The sequence below is a fragment of the Caenorhabditis elegans genome, chromosome II (assembly GCF_000002985.6).
Source record: "Caenorhabditis elegans chromosome II".
NCBI classification, from domain to species: domain Eukaryota; kingdom Metazoa; phylum Nematoda; class Chromadorea; order Rhabditida; family Rhabditidae; genus Caenorhabditis; species Caenorhabditis elegans.
Window position 1 is genome coordinate 11,838,315 of NC_003280.10, and position 18,234 is coordinate 11,856,548.

The window sequence follows — 18,234 nt, forward strand, 5'->3', positions numbered from 1 at the left end:
TCGTCTTTCTTCTTCTAAACTACAAGTTTCTCAGTTTATCACCCCCTTTCTACCACTATCATAATAAAAACAAACCACTGAAGGAAGTAGAGAGGATCAAAGTAAACTTCTACTCATGACACCTCCGCCGCCGCCGTCTACATTCCAATCTTACCTGCAAGTGGTCACAAACTGTTAACTATGATCGTCAATCTTTCGCAGGGTAAATTTGAAGCCAAGATCACCCGACTTTTGATTGATAGAAGCCCAAAGTCAAGAAATACATATATTGGTCGGAAGTCGAACTTCTGACGTCGTCGTTATCATATCTCTTTTTTTAGATGAATCATTTTTATTACGGTTTATAGGGTGAGAGAGAAAAAACTCGTGGAATCTTTGGCCCGACTATATTGTGTTTACTTTAGTTTGTAGTTTTTTTTGGAAACTCGAAATTTAAAAAAATATAAGAAAATTTAAAATCTCACAAAATTTTGGTTTTTCAATAATCCGATTGTCAAGAGTTTCTTTTTTCAAAAATTGAGTTGAAATTTTGTCCCATTATATTGTCGCGAAAATCACAAACTCGGCCACCTGGTGACAGAGTTTTCTACATTTTAGCCATGTAGTAGAAGACAAGTCAACGTTTAGGTAAATCTAAATTCTATAAATCGGCTACACAAAACTGTGAAGATTCCTTTTTGTAAATCGGCGACCGAGTTGTTTCTCGGTCACGTTGCAGAACCTGAGTTCAACTTCCCTTTCAGCATGCGCTAGTTCATTTTGGAGCATCGTTTTTTTCAATATTTTCGGAACAAAAAAAAAACTGTAAAAACAAAAAAAATTGGAAAAAAAATCTCAAAACCAAATATTTGTCTATCATTTGTGTTCCATGACTTCCGCCAGCTGTGTGTTGCCTACCGTAATCTGTGACACAGACGTGTGAAAATGTGAAAAACTAAGAGAGAAAACAACACATCAGATCACAAGGTTCTGCAAATAGACGTCCTTCTTCATCTCGGCGTTGCCCCGCGTTTATTCTTAAATTTATAGATTTGGCCTTCGGTTATTTTAGATTCACCTCCTACTTCTGCACACATTAATGCCCATCGGAAACCACAAATTTCACTGATCATCGGTTCAGAAGATCGGATTTTTGGGAATTTTTATCACCTCTCACGTGGTGTAAAAGTTTCCGGTAGATAGGCAGAGAATTTGTGTTTTGCACTTTTTCTTGAATTTCAGGTATTACGGTAGTCGCATTTTGTATTTCACCGCATTCAAGGTGACCTATGTTTGACTACCAATTTCCTGAAAATTCAAAATGCGACTGCTTCAGTCGATAATTTTTTGATCTCTCTATTCGTCATAGAGATCTGACAGTCTAAAGTACGGAGAACGCCGTATTCCGTAGAACAAAGATCAGAGAATACATGCGTGACATCACAGTTCGGCCGCCAAGGAAACTAGGCCACCTGTGGAGAATTGTAACAAACATTTTAAAAATCGGAACCTTCTAGATCCAGACCTCATAAAATCGTCATTTCCTCGACACTAAATTTCTGTACAAAAATAGATGTGTACATTCCATAAAACAATAGTCTTGTGTATTGATAATAAATCAATTCGTTCATTTATTTCTTCGTAACAGTAGTAGTTGTTATAATCTTCAATGATCATCATCTTTGTCTACTGCTTTTCTTCGTCTTCTTATTTGCCATCGGATTGCATGTGAAAATCACATTTTTCTCTAAATACCTATTAATTTTTGTTTTTAATAAATTCCTTCATATTTCTTCATATCACGTTTCAGGTGGAACTTCTACACTGGCATTGGTTCATAATGAAATTTCTGAAGAAAGTTCGAAGCGCCGTTTGAAATTCGATATATATATGCAACGATACTCCGGCGTTTTTGCGTGCGTCTTTAAATCGAGGGGTACTGTAGCTCAGATATTGTTAGGACATGCTCCTTTAAGGATGTCTCTCACAAGAATCAGAGTTACATACCTTGGAAAATGTCATGAATTTTTGATGAAACTCACGTCATACATATAAAGAATAAAAATAAAATAAAATGTTATTAAATTACAGTACACCCGGTTTAAAGGCACAGGAAATAAAAAATTTGTAAAGTTGTACATGATAGGCAGGCATATTTCGCAAGTGTCTACTGGAGGCCTGACTGCCTACGTGCCTACATCTTGCCTGCCTCCTATATGTAATCAACGTCAGGCTCTCGTGTATCTCGCATATGTCATTTCCACGATTACAAGTTAAGTAGGCATGAGTAGACAGGCAGAAAGGAGGCGTAGGCTACCTTGAAGGCAAGCAGGCTTTTATTTTGTGCTCGCACCTGGAAACTGAAATACCGGAGTGTCGTTGCGTGTTTATAATTGCTTTGATTCAATTACTTGTACGTCAGGCTCTCGTGTATCTCGCATATGTCATTTCCACGATTACAAGTTAAGTAGGCATGAGTAGACAGGCAGAAAGGAGGCGTAGGCTACCTTGAAGGCAAGCAGGCTTTTATTTTGTGCTCGCACCTGGAAACTGAAATACCGGAGTGTCGTTGCGTGTTTATAATTGCTTTGATTCAATTACTTGTATACATATTTTCCAAAATAAACTCGCTCATCTCATTTTTACCGTCAAAAACTCATCAAACATTCGCCAGTTTTCTGTCACAATGTCCCCATATCTAGTTTTCTCTCCATCATGGATCAGTGGGCATGCCACTCCGTTCAAGATTTTTGACCTTCTGGTCAAACAATCCGATGAAAACTTGAATTGTGGAGAGAAATTTGAATTTCAATTTGAAATTTGTGCCTTTTTTAGGTATGGGACGCCCGATTCTTTGAAGAACATAATCTGTTTATTCGGGGGAGTGCATTTGGATTACTGAACTTGTGATACAATAAAGTGATAGAAGTTCTGCATTTTCAAAAATCACGATGAGGTGATTCTGTTACAGATATTCAGGTCAAAGTGAAGCTGAAGTAGGAAAAATCATTTGTCGAAGCGCCCGACTTTTCCGGGCTCTGCAACTTGCTGTGTTTTTTCATGATGAGTGATGGAACCCGGCAGGCGTCGGGCGCTGAAACTCAAGTTTTTAAAGAGATACTTTAACAGGAATTCAGAAAAAAAGACCGTTGCTTCAATTAGTTCCAATATTTTATGCTCATTGAGCTACATTAATCATCATAGACTCACGTATTTAGTCTCTTAAAGTAATATCCCGTGTGTCCAGGAAATTGGTACAAAAAAACTCATGATAATAATAAGACAGCGGGCAATAATAACAATAATAACAAAAAGTGACAATTTTCGTACCCCTTTTTGTTCAACAGGACTATCTTATGATAAGAGGTGTGATTATGTTCTTCCATTGTTTTTATGTTTCCATAAATTGAAGTATGAAGGATCAACAATTCGTGATTGGAAAATGACGTCATTTTCTCGGTTTCCATGTTCGTCAAAATTGATATTTCTTCGATTGATCACATAATAAACTTTTTTTACTGTTTTTCACGTGGATAAACTTGTCACGTGGAAAGGGCATGCAGCCGACACCTGACAGCTTCCGGAGAAAGTACAAAGTACAGTTGGTCCCGTGAAGTGTCGGCCGCACGAGCTGCTAAGCCAAATTGTATCGGTTGCTACCAGGGCAGCAGCCGACTTCCGCTGGGCTATTCGACTCACTTATTGATATTTAAAACATGACAATAAACCCGTCATGATCTATAAATAAAATGATATTTTTGAAGATCGCCTCCCTCGATATCTCCGCCGCTGCTGCGGTTTACGACGCACACTGTCACAAATCATCGGGGGGTTTCCTCTAATCTGGTCATCAAACGATATTGACTTTCAATATCCGCTTGATCTCAAGAAAGACTAATTAAATGGTCAATAAGTGCGCTCTACTGGACGTGTCAGTTTGAATCATTTTTGAAAAGCTGAAAGGTACGAGGAAAACTTGAACTTGAATCGTAGTCTCATGTAGTTATAGAGTGTGAAGTTCTAGACTAAAACTAAAATTTGATGTGGTCTAGAATTATTTTTATTCAAAATCTTAACTTCTGCAATAATAAGTTATCAAAAACCAAAAAGTTTCAATTTCCCCCCATCTGATCATTGCCCCGATGCAATACAGCTTATCAGTATTAAATCATCATCAATACACAAAAATCTCTCCTCAAGAAACTCCGCCCAGATTCTCAACCTCGAGAGAATTACAGTTATCACTGTATCAACCCTTTATCAACTGCGTCTCGTCCTCTCTCATTTTCCGCCTTTTCCAGCGCCGCCTACTTTTTTGGGGTGGACACACACACACGCTCACACAAACGTCTCCTGTATATATAAATATAAAGAGAAACTCGTCTTCTCTGGAAATTCAGTTTACTTTTTCCTCAACAAAATGGAACATCGACCCTCTAGAAGGTACTTCTATGTGCTACTTTTTTTTTACTTTTTAGAATAGTTTATTTTGTTAATTTTTTGTTAATGTGTTGTAAATTTGTAAAAGTTTGGAATAGAGCATTATCATTTCATTTTTTAGTTTTTTAGACTTATTCTTAACTTTAGATATTTGTTTCAAAAAGTGTCAGCTGCTAGCAACTCTGACCCGTATAATGTCGGCTGCTAACAATACTTGCCCATAAGGTGTCGGCTGCTAGAGGATTCGACTCGTAATGCGTCGGCTGCAAACAATCCTGAACCAGTAAATTGTCAGCTGCTAACTTTTTTTTTCAGTTGTAACTTAATATATTGGACCACACATCAGAAGTCCTATTACATATTAAAGGATTTTTTGAGGTATCTCCTTTGTCCGCCGCCTACTAGTTCATTTGTTCACTCTCCTAATACACAGTTCTCCCCATTGTTCTCTCTTTTCACACTTCTCAGTTATCATCATCCTCCTTCTCCTCCCCGTGATCATCGTCACCATCCATTTTCAGAAGCATGGCCGACGCCGTGTTCCCTACACAGGCAACCGCCCAAACTCGCTACATCAGCCTGTTCGGCACGAGAACGCGATTCGTGATTATGGTGCTGATCTTGTTGTGTTTGACGAGTATTTGGTACGTTTTTTTTTGGTAGTTTTCCAAAGTTTGACAAAAAGTTTCCAAAGTTCGGCAGAAAGATGTCTTCCAAATTGACGATAAAATATCAGTAGCTAAACTTTCTGTACTTATAATCAAATATAAATCTTCCAGGTCCAATATTCTCGCCTTCAACTTTGCAGTGGTATGTATGGATGATGATGATTCAGAGATGGGTGCATCGCTCAACGGTACCGCACGAAAAACGCACTTTACAAGCAGTAAGTCCCCTTTCTAAAGTACATATCTTCTTCTTCTTCTCCAATTTCATAAGGTCGGGGGCCTATCAGCCATATGACCCCAGCCAATGTTATCAAAGATCTCATAAACACCTCCATCAATCACCTTCTTCCTTTCAGCGCAAAATTCGCTGGCGATGGCGATCGTGGCGATCGCCGCGTTGCTGGGCAACTTCCCGATTGTACAACTCGTCGGAATGGTCGGCATTCGGACGGTGTTCGCCGGTCTTGGAATTCTGTCGGCTGTGTCGACTCTTTTGATTCCATTGTCCATTCGGGTATGGTTTTTTTTGTTGAAAAAAAAAGTTTTGAGGTGAAAAAAGAGTGGGAAAATGAACAAGAAAAGTACAATGGAGTTGGAAGTTGAATAGGGTAAAGAAGTAGAAAAAACAATTTTTGGAAAGTTCTAGATTCTATTTGTATTTGAGAATAGGGGAAAATGTTTGGAAAAAAAACTTCTTGAAATTCTTTTCCCGTAATATGTCGCCTGCTAGCAATTCTTTTTCATACCTTTCCCATAAACCTCCAACTCATTTCAGATGGGCTTCTACTACTTCCTGGCAGTCCGCTTCCTTCAGGGATTCGCATTCGCCGCCAACTTCCCAGTCATTGGCTCGTTCTGTGCCAAATGGTCATATTTCAAGCAAAACGGGCTCTTCGTCTCCTCACTGGTCGCCTACGTTCAACTATCTCCAGCCATCACTATGCCAGCCTCCGGTGCTCTTTGCTCGGCGTTCAAGTAAGTAGGAAAAAATTGTTATTCGGGTTGTTTTTGAACTATCACCACTGTCCGACGACCCACCGACTTATCACAAAGAACTGTAATCCTCTTAACACTTGTAGGTGGAAAATGTATAAATAGGTACTCTGACAACATGTATACTGAAAATCAAACGTTCAAAAGGAAGCATTTAGCACAAAATTTTCAAATTTCTTGCATTATTATTAGTTTATCTTGTTTTGGCTGTGAACAGTGATATGTCGACTGCTAAAAATTCTGGCCCGTAAGATGTCGGGTGGTAGCAGTTCTGACCATGAAGTGTCGGCTGCTTGCAGTTTCGATCCTTAAAATTTTTTCAAGCAATTCCAGCAATGTCGAGGACACTTGATTTATAACACTTGATTTACAACGCAATAAATTTCCAGATGGCCATCAATCTTCTATGCTCACGGAGCCGTCTCTCTCCTTCTCTTCGTTACGTACGCTCTCTTCTACCGTAACTCCCCACAAAAACATCCATTCGTGGGAAATGTCGAGTTGAAGAAGATCTCGATCGGAAAGATTGCCGCTGTTGAGTAAGTATTATATAGACTTTAGCAAATCCTAATTCCTTCTTTTTCAGCAAGCGAGCTCTCAAAAAAGTCCCATACGGGCCTATCCTCAAGACCCCTGCCATCTGGGCCGTCTGGGTGGCCGCCATCGGAAACTTCACCTGCGTCAACATGATGTTCCTCTTCTCCCCAATCTATCTCTCCAAGGTGCTTGGATTCCCAGTTCACAGCACCGGAATCACCGCCGCCATCCCTCCATTCCTTCAATTCTCCTCCAAGCTCATCTGCGGAGCTGCCTCCGATCGCTTGACCTGCCTCTCGGAAGGTGTCAAATTCAGACTGTTCAACACATTGGCTTTTGTCGGATCCGCTGGCTTCCTTTGCGTCCTTGCATTCATGGGAGATGAGCACAAGCGAAATAATATGATTGTCCTGGGATGCGCCGCTGCAATGCTCGGAGCCACCACAGGAGGATTCTTCAAAGCAGGACCAGTGCTTTCCAAGCAGTACAGTCACTTTGTCACCGGAAATATATCCCTCGGAATTACGATTACTATGCTCATTGTTCCATTCTTTGTGAATGCTTTGACTCCAAACAATACCCAGGAAGAATGGAAATATGTTTTCTTAATTACCGGAGCAGTGATGGTGGGTTCAGAACGAACTTTTAAAAATTCTAAATTTCTATTTTCCAGGTTATCACCAACATCTTCTTTGTCATTTTCGTCCGAGGTGACCCTTGCGAGTGGACTTCCGATAGCTTCCACCGAGCTAGCTCCGTCGCTGACTTCGAGCAACACCACATCAGAAACACCGGAATCTCCACGATTTCTCACAACGTTGAAGACGTTCCGGAGAAGTTGTAGATGGAAAATTTCACCTAAAAAAAACTTGTACAAATCTTTGCTAATAATCAAGAATTACTAGATTGCTCTGTTGTATAGGGCAAAATTATAGTAACTTTATCTGAAAAGTCAATTTCAGTTCTTTATCCTCCTCTCTCATGTTGTTGATCTCTTACGTTTTTGTTGTTTTTTGTTTTATTCTTTTTCGCTTTTTCATTTTTGAAAATCGGTGCATAAAATTGAGAATTGTAAAATGTAATAAACAAATTTTCAAAAAAAAAGAAGGATGTAGCTTGCGAGAGTTCAGGAGTTATCAAAATATAGCCTGACCCGTACAGTGTCGGCTGCCCGCAATTCAAGCCCGTGAGGTGTCGGCTACTTGCAGTTTTAACCCGTAGTGGGTCGGCTGCAAGCAATTTTTGACCCATAAGGTGTAGGCTGCTTTAAATTCTGACTCTGAATTTAGAGTTTTGTAGCTTTTTTGGCACAAGAGGTTCCAAAAATTATTGTCAACCAACACATTATAAGAAACTTTATATCGAAAATATTACTGTAGACGACTTTCTAATATCCATAAAAAATGTGAAAACATGGTGCATCGGCCGAACTGACTATGATTTTCCAAAGAAATTACAAGCGAAAGTTTCGTAGAAGATTCCTAGCTCATTATAGCTACGAAAATTGTGTTAATTCAAAATAATTATGTCAATTTCTATGAAATATCCAACATCGGGAGCTTCCAAACTAATACAATTAGGTAGTTAAAACTTTTATTCACTGTCGAAAGAAGAACAATGTTTCACGGGAAACTCATCAGGAGAAATTATGAAATTATGACTGCTATATACAAATCGGGATTTTTCAATGAATGAATTATGTATTCGGTTTTAATTTTAATTTTAATTTTAATTTTTCCCACAATTCCTTAGGAACGTCTGGGGAATTGGGAACAACTCGTTGTTTTGTTTTTTTGGAGAGAAGAACTACTTACAGAAACTGGGAGAGAAAGAGGAAACAACCGGGGGGGACGCTTTAAAATAATAATAATAATGGAAGGAATGATTGACTGTTTGGTTGACTAGAATTTGAAATTTTTCACAAAATTTAGCGGGTTTCGTCATCCGTCTTTGCGTTTTCAGGAACATCGATTGTGACACGTGGTTGTCTGATTGGGGCGCCGTTTGGCTCCGCTGTATGGCCGTTTTGGAGCTCACGGTCAACTGAAACTTTTGATTTGTTAATTCTGAATTTCCTAGAAATCCTAGAAAAAACTCACGATCTTGTTCTGGATTGAGTCGGAATGTGGATGTTCGGATTCTCTGTTTCGGGACGACAGCTCCTCTACTGTAGATGTTACTGAGCGCCTCACGAAGTTCCTTCACGGCAACTACACCACAAAGACGACCTTTTTCAGTAACATAGGCATGGTTGAGAGCAAGAAGGGAGAACAGGGTGTGGACCTGTAATTGTTTTTTAAAATTAATTTTTTCGTCAAAACTTCGATCAATTTTCAATATTCTAACCTTGTAAAGAGAGGTGCCTCTAACCAACTGGAACGGTGCCGGATCGATTGCCACTTCTTCCATGTCCAATTTCTTTGATAGAATTTCAGCTCTCTTTGCCAAAGAGTGCTGAAAATGTATTTTGGAAAAGGTCTGAAAAAGGTAAGCTAACCACAATCGGCTCGTGTTGATTAGTCTGAGCGTACAGAAGTGGGGCCAATGGACTGCGATCTCCCTGAAAATGGAAAATTGAAGGTTTTGGATCAGAAAACTTGAAAGTATTTTTAGAATACTGTAGGGGTACTGTAAAAGTCCTGTACGAGTTCTGTAGCAGTAGTGTAGGGCACTTTGAGCTTACTGTAGAAGTAATGTATGATTACTATAGGGTTGGAAGTAATGCAGTAGTATTGTAGTATTACTGTGGGGGAACTGTAGGACTACAAATAAATAGTTTCAAATTAATACCTGATCTTCATGAAGTGGAGATTGTGGAAGAAGAGTGTTTCCGGAGATATTCCTGTCAGTCATCAACGCATTTCCAGACGACATGTGAGCACCATTCGCAGCGAGCGAGCCACGTCTAGAATACTTTCTGAATGGAAACGGGTTTAAAGACGTGCAACACTAAGAGCGAGGGGGAAGTGGTGGTTGTTTAAGAGTTGCGGGAAAGGATGTGCATGCTCTATACAGGAAGAACTCGTGCAATCAAACCACAATAGACACACCTTAGATTGTTGATCGTGCTGAAGATTTCCGATGCCGTGCGACTTCTGAAAGATTTTGGATAGGATAGAGGAATAGGAGAAGAAAAATAAGAAAAGAAGTATGTAGTGCAGAAAGAAGTTAGAGGGCGTTGAAAAATGCTAAGAACTTTATTGATGTATCACAAAATTTACTTTTAAAAATTATGAATTTTGAATTTAAGGTACCATTTTCAAATTATTTTTTATGATTTTTTGTTGTTAAAAGCTGTGCAAAAGTGAGCACATTACTAATAGAACTGATGCAACCGAAATGACTACATCTAGCCGCACACTTCACAGAGAAGAAGAAGAAGAAGAAGCTTTAATTCTTTTCACTTACACAATTTTCGATTTGAGAGCCGGCGCTCTATAGCTGTAGAAAACACCCGGTTAAAAAAATAGCCCTTTCTCTCCCAAACTAACCTTCTACGATGTCCGAAGAGCTCTGGCTCGGGTCCGAGTTTACGTTGAATAAGGTACAGAAGATACTTGCGGGCGACGGAGCCGAGAAGTGTCATCGAGCGGGAATCGGTGACAAATGGGTAGGAGCGAAGGGTTGGACTCTCGAGGAGCATCTCGCGGAGCTCACGGTAGGTGGTCTCGCGGGTGATGTAGAAGATGTCCTTGACCATGATACGTTCGACTTTCATTTGATGCACACTGGAAATTTGGGATTATATTGGTCGTAAGATGTTAAAAATATTATATTCTTACCTCATACGAGATGGAGGCAAATCTGCAAGGTATGGGTATCCATTAATCTTAATAATAGAATCATAAATGGAAGGTTGCAGGAAAGCACAGATAGCATTTGAGATCATAAGGGCAATGAGCACAGGTAGCAGAGCACACAGCTGTCCAGTTGTTTCACAAACGATTAGAGCAATGGACAAGGAGTGAGTGACGGATCCGGTGAATGACGCAGCTCCAACCACGGCATAAAGTCCAGGGTAGATCTGTGGCTGACCGAGACCACGGAGTCCATACGGCCAAATCATTGATATAATTTCTCCGAAAATTCTTCCACCACAGGCACCAATGACGAAGCATGGAACGAAGATTCCTGATGGAATGTACAAGGTAATACAAATTGGAACGATGATAAAATAGAAAAGGAAGTAGATCAAAAGAGAGTTGATAGGCATCATATCTCCTTCTGGACCCGACCAATGCTCCAACATATGGGGTGGACATCCTTCAGACCCATTCGTTTGCTTCCAGAGGGTACAGTTGGAGAGGAAATCGACGAGGGTTTCACGGAAAGTGTATTTTCCGGCCACGTAGCTTCCTAAACCATTGGGGTAGACGAGAACGGCGAAAATTGCAGCACAACAGGCAGTGAACAGGATTGGGCTGAAATAAGGTGTAATTTGACTCCACAGACTTGCCATATCCCTACTTCCAAAAATAAACATAATGTTTGAAACTGTACATATTACTTCAGCTACAGTACTACTCAATTAATAAGATTTATCACTTGTCAGTGATCAGAACACACTTTAGCAAAACATCGAAACGTAGAAACCAATGTTCAACCTTTTTCAACATTTTGATCTCAAAGAAACCAATTCTTCTCTATTTTTATCACCTATTGCTCAATAATCACACAGCCATATCATTTATCTTTTTTTTTAATTTCCAAAAACGGAAGCATCAATTTTGCAGAACCTAATCTATTGTCTATCATTTCCCCCTATTTCTACAATCTGATGATCGATCGATTGACATAACACATTCCAAATGATGATACACACCGTCGTCTTATCAGAAAAGAGAGAAGCCTCATCTGATATCAAACTTCCTATTTGATTTTAATTTATGGTAAGGTCATATTGAAGTTTTTGTATTCTGATCTTTGCCTACCTTTTTCCGAATAGGGCCTGGAAGATGCGATTTTTTCGTTTGAAGAACGCGATTCTTCGGTGATAATAGACGAAGAGAGCTCCGAGAAGACCAGTCATAACTCTGAAAATATGGATTTTGCCTGGAACATATGCAATTCTATCTAGAGACTGACATGAGTTAAGCTTAAGCCTAAGCCTAAGCCTGAGTCTAAGCCTATGACTAAGCACAGCCTTAACAAAAATCTATCCTTAAGTTAGCTCACCCCAAACCAATGAAAAATGGCAATTCCTCGACAACAAACACCTCATTTGGGAAATAAGTTTGATAATAGGCAGTAATGGTTCCGGCAATATGTTGTGGCACAAAGAACGCAATGGCAAAACGGAAAAGCATGGCAGAGCAGGTAGTGGCAAAGAATGATCTCCAATAGTTTTTCACAGCAAAATATTTGGAAGTTGACTCGATACCGTACAGTACAGCTGGAAATAAGATGTTAGAATGTTTTTAAGGGTTAAGCCCTACCTCCCATAGGCGCCGAGAATGTGCAAGCGATTCCGACGGCACAACCGATGCTCAACATTTCCATGGCACGACCTTCGTTGGAGAAAAATGCGTTGTATTGGCAAGCGGCGGTGACTTTGTTGAGGAGTGAGGCGACAATAGCTCCGATATGTACAAATGGTCCCTGGAATTTTTAAAGGTCCGATGTGTTAGATTCGTTATCGTCGAATCAAAACAGTAGACACAAGGCAGGCGTGCCTACGTAAAACCCCAAACCCAAAATCCTTTACCTCTTTACCAACTGGAAGACCTGATCCAATAGTAAGCGTAAGTCCAATCATCTTCGCGATCAAGGTTTTCCCAGATAAATAATTTTTCAGTTGGAAGCCGTGAATGATAACTTTGACTTCGGGAATTCCGGATCCTGAATTTAAATTTTTCGATGTGGCTTTTTTTTAAAATAAAACCACTAACCAACAGCCTGTTTTCCAAATCCATAGCACACCAACGCGGCGAGATACACAAGTCCAGTAATATAAAACACCCATCCACAAAACGCCGCGTAGTTGTTGAATTGCTCCAGAGACTCTAGCATGAAGTTTCGGACTGCAAAATTGAGAGTTGAAGATTTTAATTAAAACAAAAGACTCACAATGAATCAGATACTCAATTCCCATATCGATGAAAATCGAAAAGATTGCCGTGATGAATCCAAGTGCGGCCGAGATGAACCAGTCCTCGACAAAGAAATGCACAATATTTTGGAATTGACCTAGAAATTTAGTGTTTTACGAGTTTTTGGGATTTTGGAACTTACGCGTCAAAAATTCTTTCGTTGTTTCCCGTCTGGTGGATTTTGAATCAGTATAATAATCCTCGTACTCTTCATCCAGATCATTCTGATCTTCTGTGTCACTCGACTCGTCATCTCCTAGCAATTCCATTTGATCCGCATTTTCTTGAACCCTGGAATCATAAAATTGTTAACTACTTGACTATTTTGATTATTGCGGTTGCCTAGGCCTTTCGCATAGGCGCACACGTACCTGCCTCTTTACTAGGCGACCTACGCCTGCCTACTTTTTTAATTAATTAATAGGATAATTCACTTATATATAATAAATTTTTTTATGTCAATTTATATTTGGTCACAACAACTCTAAATTAATAAGTTCCAATAAAACCTCCGAGTTTCCTGCTTAAAAATAGGTAGGCACGCTAGCCTGAAAACGTGCCTACTGTTCAAGTTCAAACCGGTAACTCGGCCCTACAGCAAAACAAAAAAGTCTAAAAACGAACCATCGAAATTGTCCGATAAACTGTGTCATATCAAGACGAAATCTGACGGGAGGATATAGGTCTAACGACCTGCGAAACAACCAACGCAGCTTCTTCTTGAATACACAACACAACAGTATGAAAGGGAGAGAATCGATCTTTCAAAGACTAGAATGACGTCATCTGATCACTGAGAACCGTGATGATGAAATAGTGTGGTAGAGGAAGTGGCGGAGGAAATTGTTGGCGTAATTTGGGAGGTGCTGAGGGAAAATTTACAGTAATTTGATTTAAACACGACTGGAAGTCTAGTAAATTCCTATTTTCTATTTTTCAGTACAAGGGCAATCCGGTATTATATAAAAATACTTTACTATTTCCCCTCTACTTTGACAGCTCAAAACTCACTTGCCTTTGGATTTATCAAAATATTGTCAACTGAAAAAATACGTGCAAAATGTGTCTCTATATTTTGATAAATGAAAAATTTTTGATAACAATTAAGACAGCCGAGCTATAAGCCGTAGAAGCATTCCATCTTCCAATTGCATATTCTGGCGTGAGCTCAAGTAAGTTCCTTTCTTTTCAGCCCTAGCGGCATCTAATTTTTTATTTTCCAATTTCTACGAAAAAAAACTTATCAAGTCACAAAAAAGGGAAGAAAAAAGTGAGAATCAGAGAAAAAGTTCATAGTCCAACAACCAGTTCACCCCAGGTGAAATAGTGTATTGCGGATAGGAGACGGAATCGATTTGGACGGTGTCTCGGTGAAGAAGAAGATGAAAAGACAATGTATGTTCTATGGAAGTTGAAAGACCGATCAGAGAGATGACACCGCAAAGCGGAAACTGTTTGGAATTTCAATTTATCTCTCTCGAGATAGTCTTTGGCTTTTTGTCGTGGAAATTAACTGCGATTTTTCAATTTATTTTTCATGTTTGATAAAATTCCAGCTAGTTTTTGCAAATTAGGAGCAGTTGGAGGACATCAAAACATTGGAAAAAGAAATTGGAAAATCAATGTTCTCACTAACTTAAATGGAGTTTAATACTTTTCACAATTTTGAATACCTATCGCAAGTGGCTAAAATCAACAAAAAACTCCCTATTGTAAAATTGTGCGAGCAAACAAAAAGTTGCCTATTTGGTAAACGTGAGACCTTAAAAATAAGTATGTAAGTGGAATTCATTATCCAGCTTTAGATGGAAACAAAACGTATTTACCAGAGGTGTGCGGCAAATTTGCCGAATTTGCCGATGCATTTTCACAGCTCATATCTCGGCTAGTTTTAGCTTTGCAGAAAAAATGCCAACTAACAAATTACGTAGGCAAACGATGTTTTCCGGCAGATCGGCAAATCGTCAAATTGCCGGAATTTAAATTTCCGGGAAATCGGCAATTTGCCGGAATTGAAAATTTCTGTCAAATTGTAGTTTTGCACTTTTTTTTTTTGAAATTTAAGGATTTCAATTTCAAATGGAAAAATTAAACAAATCCTATAAATGTTCCTACATCTATTTTGAAAAATAAAAAAATTCTATGAGAATATCTAGAAAAAACGGAAATAATTAAAATGACACAGTTAAGTGTTTCCGTCTTGTAAAAAAATCCCTCAAAACGTTTCCGGCAAACGACAAATCGGCAAACCGGCAAATTTCCGGAATTGAAAATTTCCGGCAAATTGGCAAACCGGCAATTTGCCGATTTGCTGAATTTGTCGACAAATCAATTTGCCGAACGGCATTTGCCGCTCACCCCTGATTTATACCGAGGACTCAAAATTTTTGTTAATATTAATTCTCCATTACCCAAAATCCCCATAACCCCTCTAATCACCTGGTCTACATTTCTCAAATCAATAACTTCCAATGTCCTTTTCTCTTCCTCAATTAATTGTCTTATTTGATTCGTGTGATGGCCGGAAGCGTGTCCACTAAGGAAACAAGTCTATTTTCGGTGGCGTCCCCCAATTCTTTCTTCCCCCATAAGTGATAAAGAAACACCATTTACTCATAGGGTTGTGTATCTTTGAACTGATTCAACAAAAGCTTTCAGATTTGGATGGTTATTTGGGGAAATGCTAAATGGGGTATTCACATGAAAAGCCTGCCAGACCCCTTGGTCATGTTTCTATTTCCGTTTCTTTTCATGATAAGAATGGTATTCGTATTCGCCTGCAAGAACTGTGGTATGATCAGTTTTCGCCCATATATGAACGATAATGATGATGATGATCGAGACTCACGAGATGATGAATCGAATTAGAAATTGAACAAATTGATAGTTTTTCTTTTTCTGACACTTTGGACTTCTATTTTTGGTACTTTTGGACAAAAAAGGCTTCAGGTCACAGGGGATGACTACAAAATATGTTTACTAGGGATAATTTGTGAGTAAAAACATAGAAAAACTTTTAAAAAAAAGCCACCGACATCTGACGGGTAACAAAATTTTTTTGTTTTTTTTATTTCAATTTAATTTATTAAATTCCCTGTTACTATGTCTGGATAAATTTTGTCAAAAAGTTATAGCAGCCGACAGCTCGCTGGACCAAACTGCATCGGTTTGGGGTAACTTATTGAAAGCAGCCGACACTTCACGGGCTGTCTTGGTAAAGTTTTGACTAGTTTTTTTTTTCAAAGCAGCCGACGCCTAGCTGGACCAGAGTTTCAAAGCTTGGCTCAGCTATTAAAAGCAGCCGACCCCTTGCGAGGCCACATAGGATAAGGTTTTTTAAGCAGCGGGCATCTTGCGGGACCATTGGGAAAGCTCAACCTTTAAAGCAGCCGACACTTTGCAGGTCGGCCGGATTTGTATTCTAGGATCAACTTCAAACGCAGCCGACACCTAGCGAGTCCGTTTCATAAAATCCACACAACACCACACAAACCTATCACGATATTCATTCCATTCCTTTTCCGTCGGCTCAATCGGGCTGCATTCAACACTGCAAGAAAAAACACACTAACAATCACACACTAAGTTGCTCACTCTTCCATTAACATGTGGGGTCTCGCAGTGAACTGCACAATGTCCGATGGAAGGCTCGACTGGCCCGACGATTGAGTGTCTTCGCCACGTCGTCGGTGCTCCTCGTCGACGACGACGGCGTCTTCCATCCTGATGTGCAGAATCAATTAACAATGAAAACTACACGTAAAAAGTAAGAAAAAGGAGGCGAACTGTTAGGTGATGACACTGGGGGCAGAAACACAATCGAGATGAGAAAGACGATACAATATCAATAATTCAAAATATTCTTCGTTTTTCTTCTTTTCTCCGTTTCCTTTCTCCCCTTCTATCTCTATTCCTCTCCAATCACACAGGTGTCTTGATCGATGGTGACAAGAAGTTAAGAGTGGGTGGAGCCTCCTTCACAGACATTTTTCACAGACATGCGCATGCGCAATGGATGATCAAGGGGAAGGTGAATGATACAAAAGGGGGTATAGAGAAGCTGCAATATACTCCACACAAAGCTTATCAATTGACTACTTGTTTACTTTTCGACTATTTTTAGCTGTGATAATTTTTGGGTTTTCACTTCTGCTTCAGACTGTATGGCTGGTTAATTTTTTTTGAGTTTTCAGAATTAAAAAAAAACATGCTCTTTTTTAAATTTACATTTTGACATCAAATTGTTGTTTATATGTGTTTTAATTCTGAGGGGCAATTTTCCGGCAAGTTGGCACATTGCCGGAATTGAACATTTTCGGCAAATCGGTAAACCGGCAAATTGACGATTCCCCGGATTTGCCGGAAAAATGGCAATTACCGAATTTTTCCGGCAAGTTGGCGGAATTTAAAATTTTTGGCAAATCGGCAAATTGTCGGATTTGAACTTTCCGGCAAATCGGAAACTTGTCGGAATTGAAAATTTCCGGCAAATCGGCAAATTGCCGGAATTTAAAGTTTCCGGGAAATCGGCAAATTGCCGGAATTGAAAAATTTTCGGCAAATTGATATACCGGCAAATTTACGATTTTCCGGATTTGCCGGAAAATTGCCGAAATTTCGAAATTTTCTGGCAAGTTGGCAAACTTTCGAAATTAAACTTTCCGGCAAATCGGCAAATTGCTGGAATTGAACTTTTCGGGAAAGCGGCAAGTTTGGTCTTGCACGTTTTTTTGGAAATTTCAGAATACAAATGTCAATCGGCAAAATTGTACGCATCCTATGAATGCTCCTACATCTATTTTGAAAAGTAAGAAAATTCTATTCTAGAGAAAACGGGAACGAAATTTCAAAAGGGCACAGTTTTTTCCGTCTTATAAAAAATCCCTTTAAACATTTCCGGCAAATTGACAAATCGCCAATTTGCAGAAAATAAAAATTTCCGGCAAATTTACAAACCGGCAATTTGTCGATTTGCCGAGTTTGTCGACAAAAAAATTGCCGCCCACCCCTGATTTGAATATACCTATGTATGCATTAAATATTGATGACTCATGTTTGATACCCAAATAAACAAGTTCAATTATTTTTTGAAACTTTTCCAAACTGTGAACCTTTTTGAAATCCGGTTTTGAACTCTTAACAGAGCTAGAATTTGGTGCTCATCTGTTTTTAAGACTTATAATTGCCAGATTTATTAAAGTTGACAATTTTAAATTTTCCCAGTGCTCCAGTGAAACTCACTTCAAAATGCTCCCATCCTCTGCAATACTCTCCAACCTCCTCGATGTCAAATCAGTGGTCGTTGTGCCCGAAGTGTCAGCGGATGATGTGGTTGCCTGATTATTGTAGTTCTCATAAGGAAGTGTCATGAGCAATGGAAATGCTCCTTTATCCGGATTCACCGCGAACAAGATGGTTGCTCGCGGCGAGTTCCGTCGCATTCTCCTGAAGAAATCCACTTTCGATCTGGAAGGCTTGAAGTTTTAAAGAAATTCCCGTGGATTTCACGTGACTGATAGTGAAAAGTA

The 18,234-nt window shown here is 39.3% G+C and overlaps 2 protein-coding genes and 1 non-coding gene across 10 annotated transcripts; 1 reads left to right on the forward strand and 2 right to left on the reverse strand.

Moving 5' to 3' along the window:
- Nucleotides 1–2,129: 2,129 nt before the first annotated feature.
- On the reverse strand, nucleotides 2,130–2,186 carry mir-8188. Its single transcript, NR_131422.1, has one exon. It is a non-coding gene; the product is annotated as a pre-microRNA mir-8188 (primary transcript).
- Nucleotides 2,187–4,302: 2,116 nt separating this feature from the next.
- On the forward strand, nucleotides 4,303–7,721 carry mfsc-1 (Major facilitator superfamily (MFS) profile domain-containing protein). Of its 2 annotated transcripts, NM_001267391.3 has the most exons (8): nucleotides 4,303–4,422; nucleotides 4,941–5,063; nucleotides 5,199–5,305; nucleotides 5,444–5,601; nucleotides 5,863–6,062; nucleotides 6,470–6,619; nucleotides 6,667–7,243; nucleotides 7,291–7,715. In NM_001267391.3, the coding sequence occupies exons 1-8, from the start codon at nucleotides 4,400–4,402 to the stop codon at nucleotides 7,459–7,461; spliced, it is 1,509 nt and encodes a 502-aa protein (NP_001254320.1). In that variant the 5' UTR covers nucleotides 4,303–4,399; the 3' UTR covers nucleotides 7,462–7,715. The 2 variants fall into 2 exon arrangements, with proteins under 2 accessions (NP_001254320.1, NP_001254321.1); NM_001267392.3 differs by lacking the exon at nucleotides 4,303–4,422 and having other exon boundaries at nucleotides 7,291–7,721.
- A 471-nt stretch (nucleotides 7,722–8,192) lies between these two features.
- clh-1 (CBS domain-containing protein) lies at nucleotides 8,193–18,147 on the reverse strand (the record flags this gene model as incomplete). Of its 7 annotated transcripts, none has more annotated exons than NM_001430676.1 (18): nucleotides 8,193–8,660; nucleotides 8,717–8,900; nucleotides 8,964–9,071; nucleotides 9,115–9,177; nucleotides 9,408–9,522; nucleotides 9,668–9,712; nucleotides 10,026–10,058; nucleotides 10,109–10,345; nucleotides 10,400–11,038; nucleotides 11,549–11,650; nucleotides 11,793–12,009; nucleotides 12,053–12,215; nucleotides 12,322–12,455; nucleotides 12,506–12,637; nucleotides 12,684–12,803; nucleotides 12,849–12,997; nucleotides 16,200–16,256; nucleotides 16,301–16,429. In NM_001430676.1, 18 exons carry the CDS (start codon nucleotides 16,426–16,428, stop codon nucleotides 8,545–8,547), a joined length of 2,742 nt encoding a protein of 913 aa, NP_001417598.1. The 7 variants fall into 7 exon arrangements, with proteins under 7 accessions (NP_001417598.1, NP_001022373.1, NP_001417851.1 ...); NM_001395810.1 differs by lacking the exon at nucleotides 10,026–10,058 and adding an exon at nucleotides 17,948–18,147 and having other exon boundaries at nucleotides 8,545–8,660; nucleotides 9,408–9,534; NM_001027202.9 differs by lacking the exon at nucleotides 10,026–10,058 and having other exon boundaries at nucleotides 9,408–9,534.
- Between the last annotated feature and the right edge of the window lie 87 nt (nucleotides 18,148–18,234).

What these genes read in the sequence shown, in the direction of transcription:
- mfsc-1 (NM_001267391.3), top strand. Translation starts at nt 4,400, where the DNA reads ATGGAACATCGACCCTCTAGAAG. An exon ending in AAAAACGCACTTTACAAGCA is followed by an intron (nt 5,306 to 5,443) that starts GTAAGTCCCCTT and finishes TCTTCCTTTCAG; the next exon opens with CGCAAAATTCGCTGGCGATG. An exon ending in GCTCTTTGCTCGGCGTTCAA is followed by an intron (nt 6,063 to 6,469) that starts GTAAGTAGGAAA and finishes ATAAATTTCCAG; the next exon opens with ATGGCCATCAATCTTCTATG.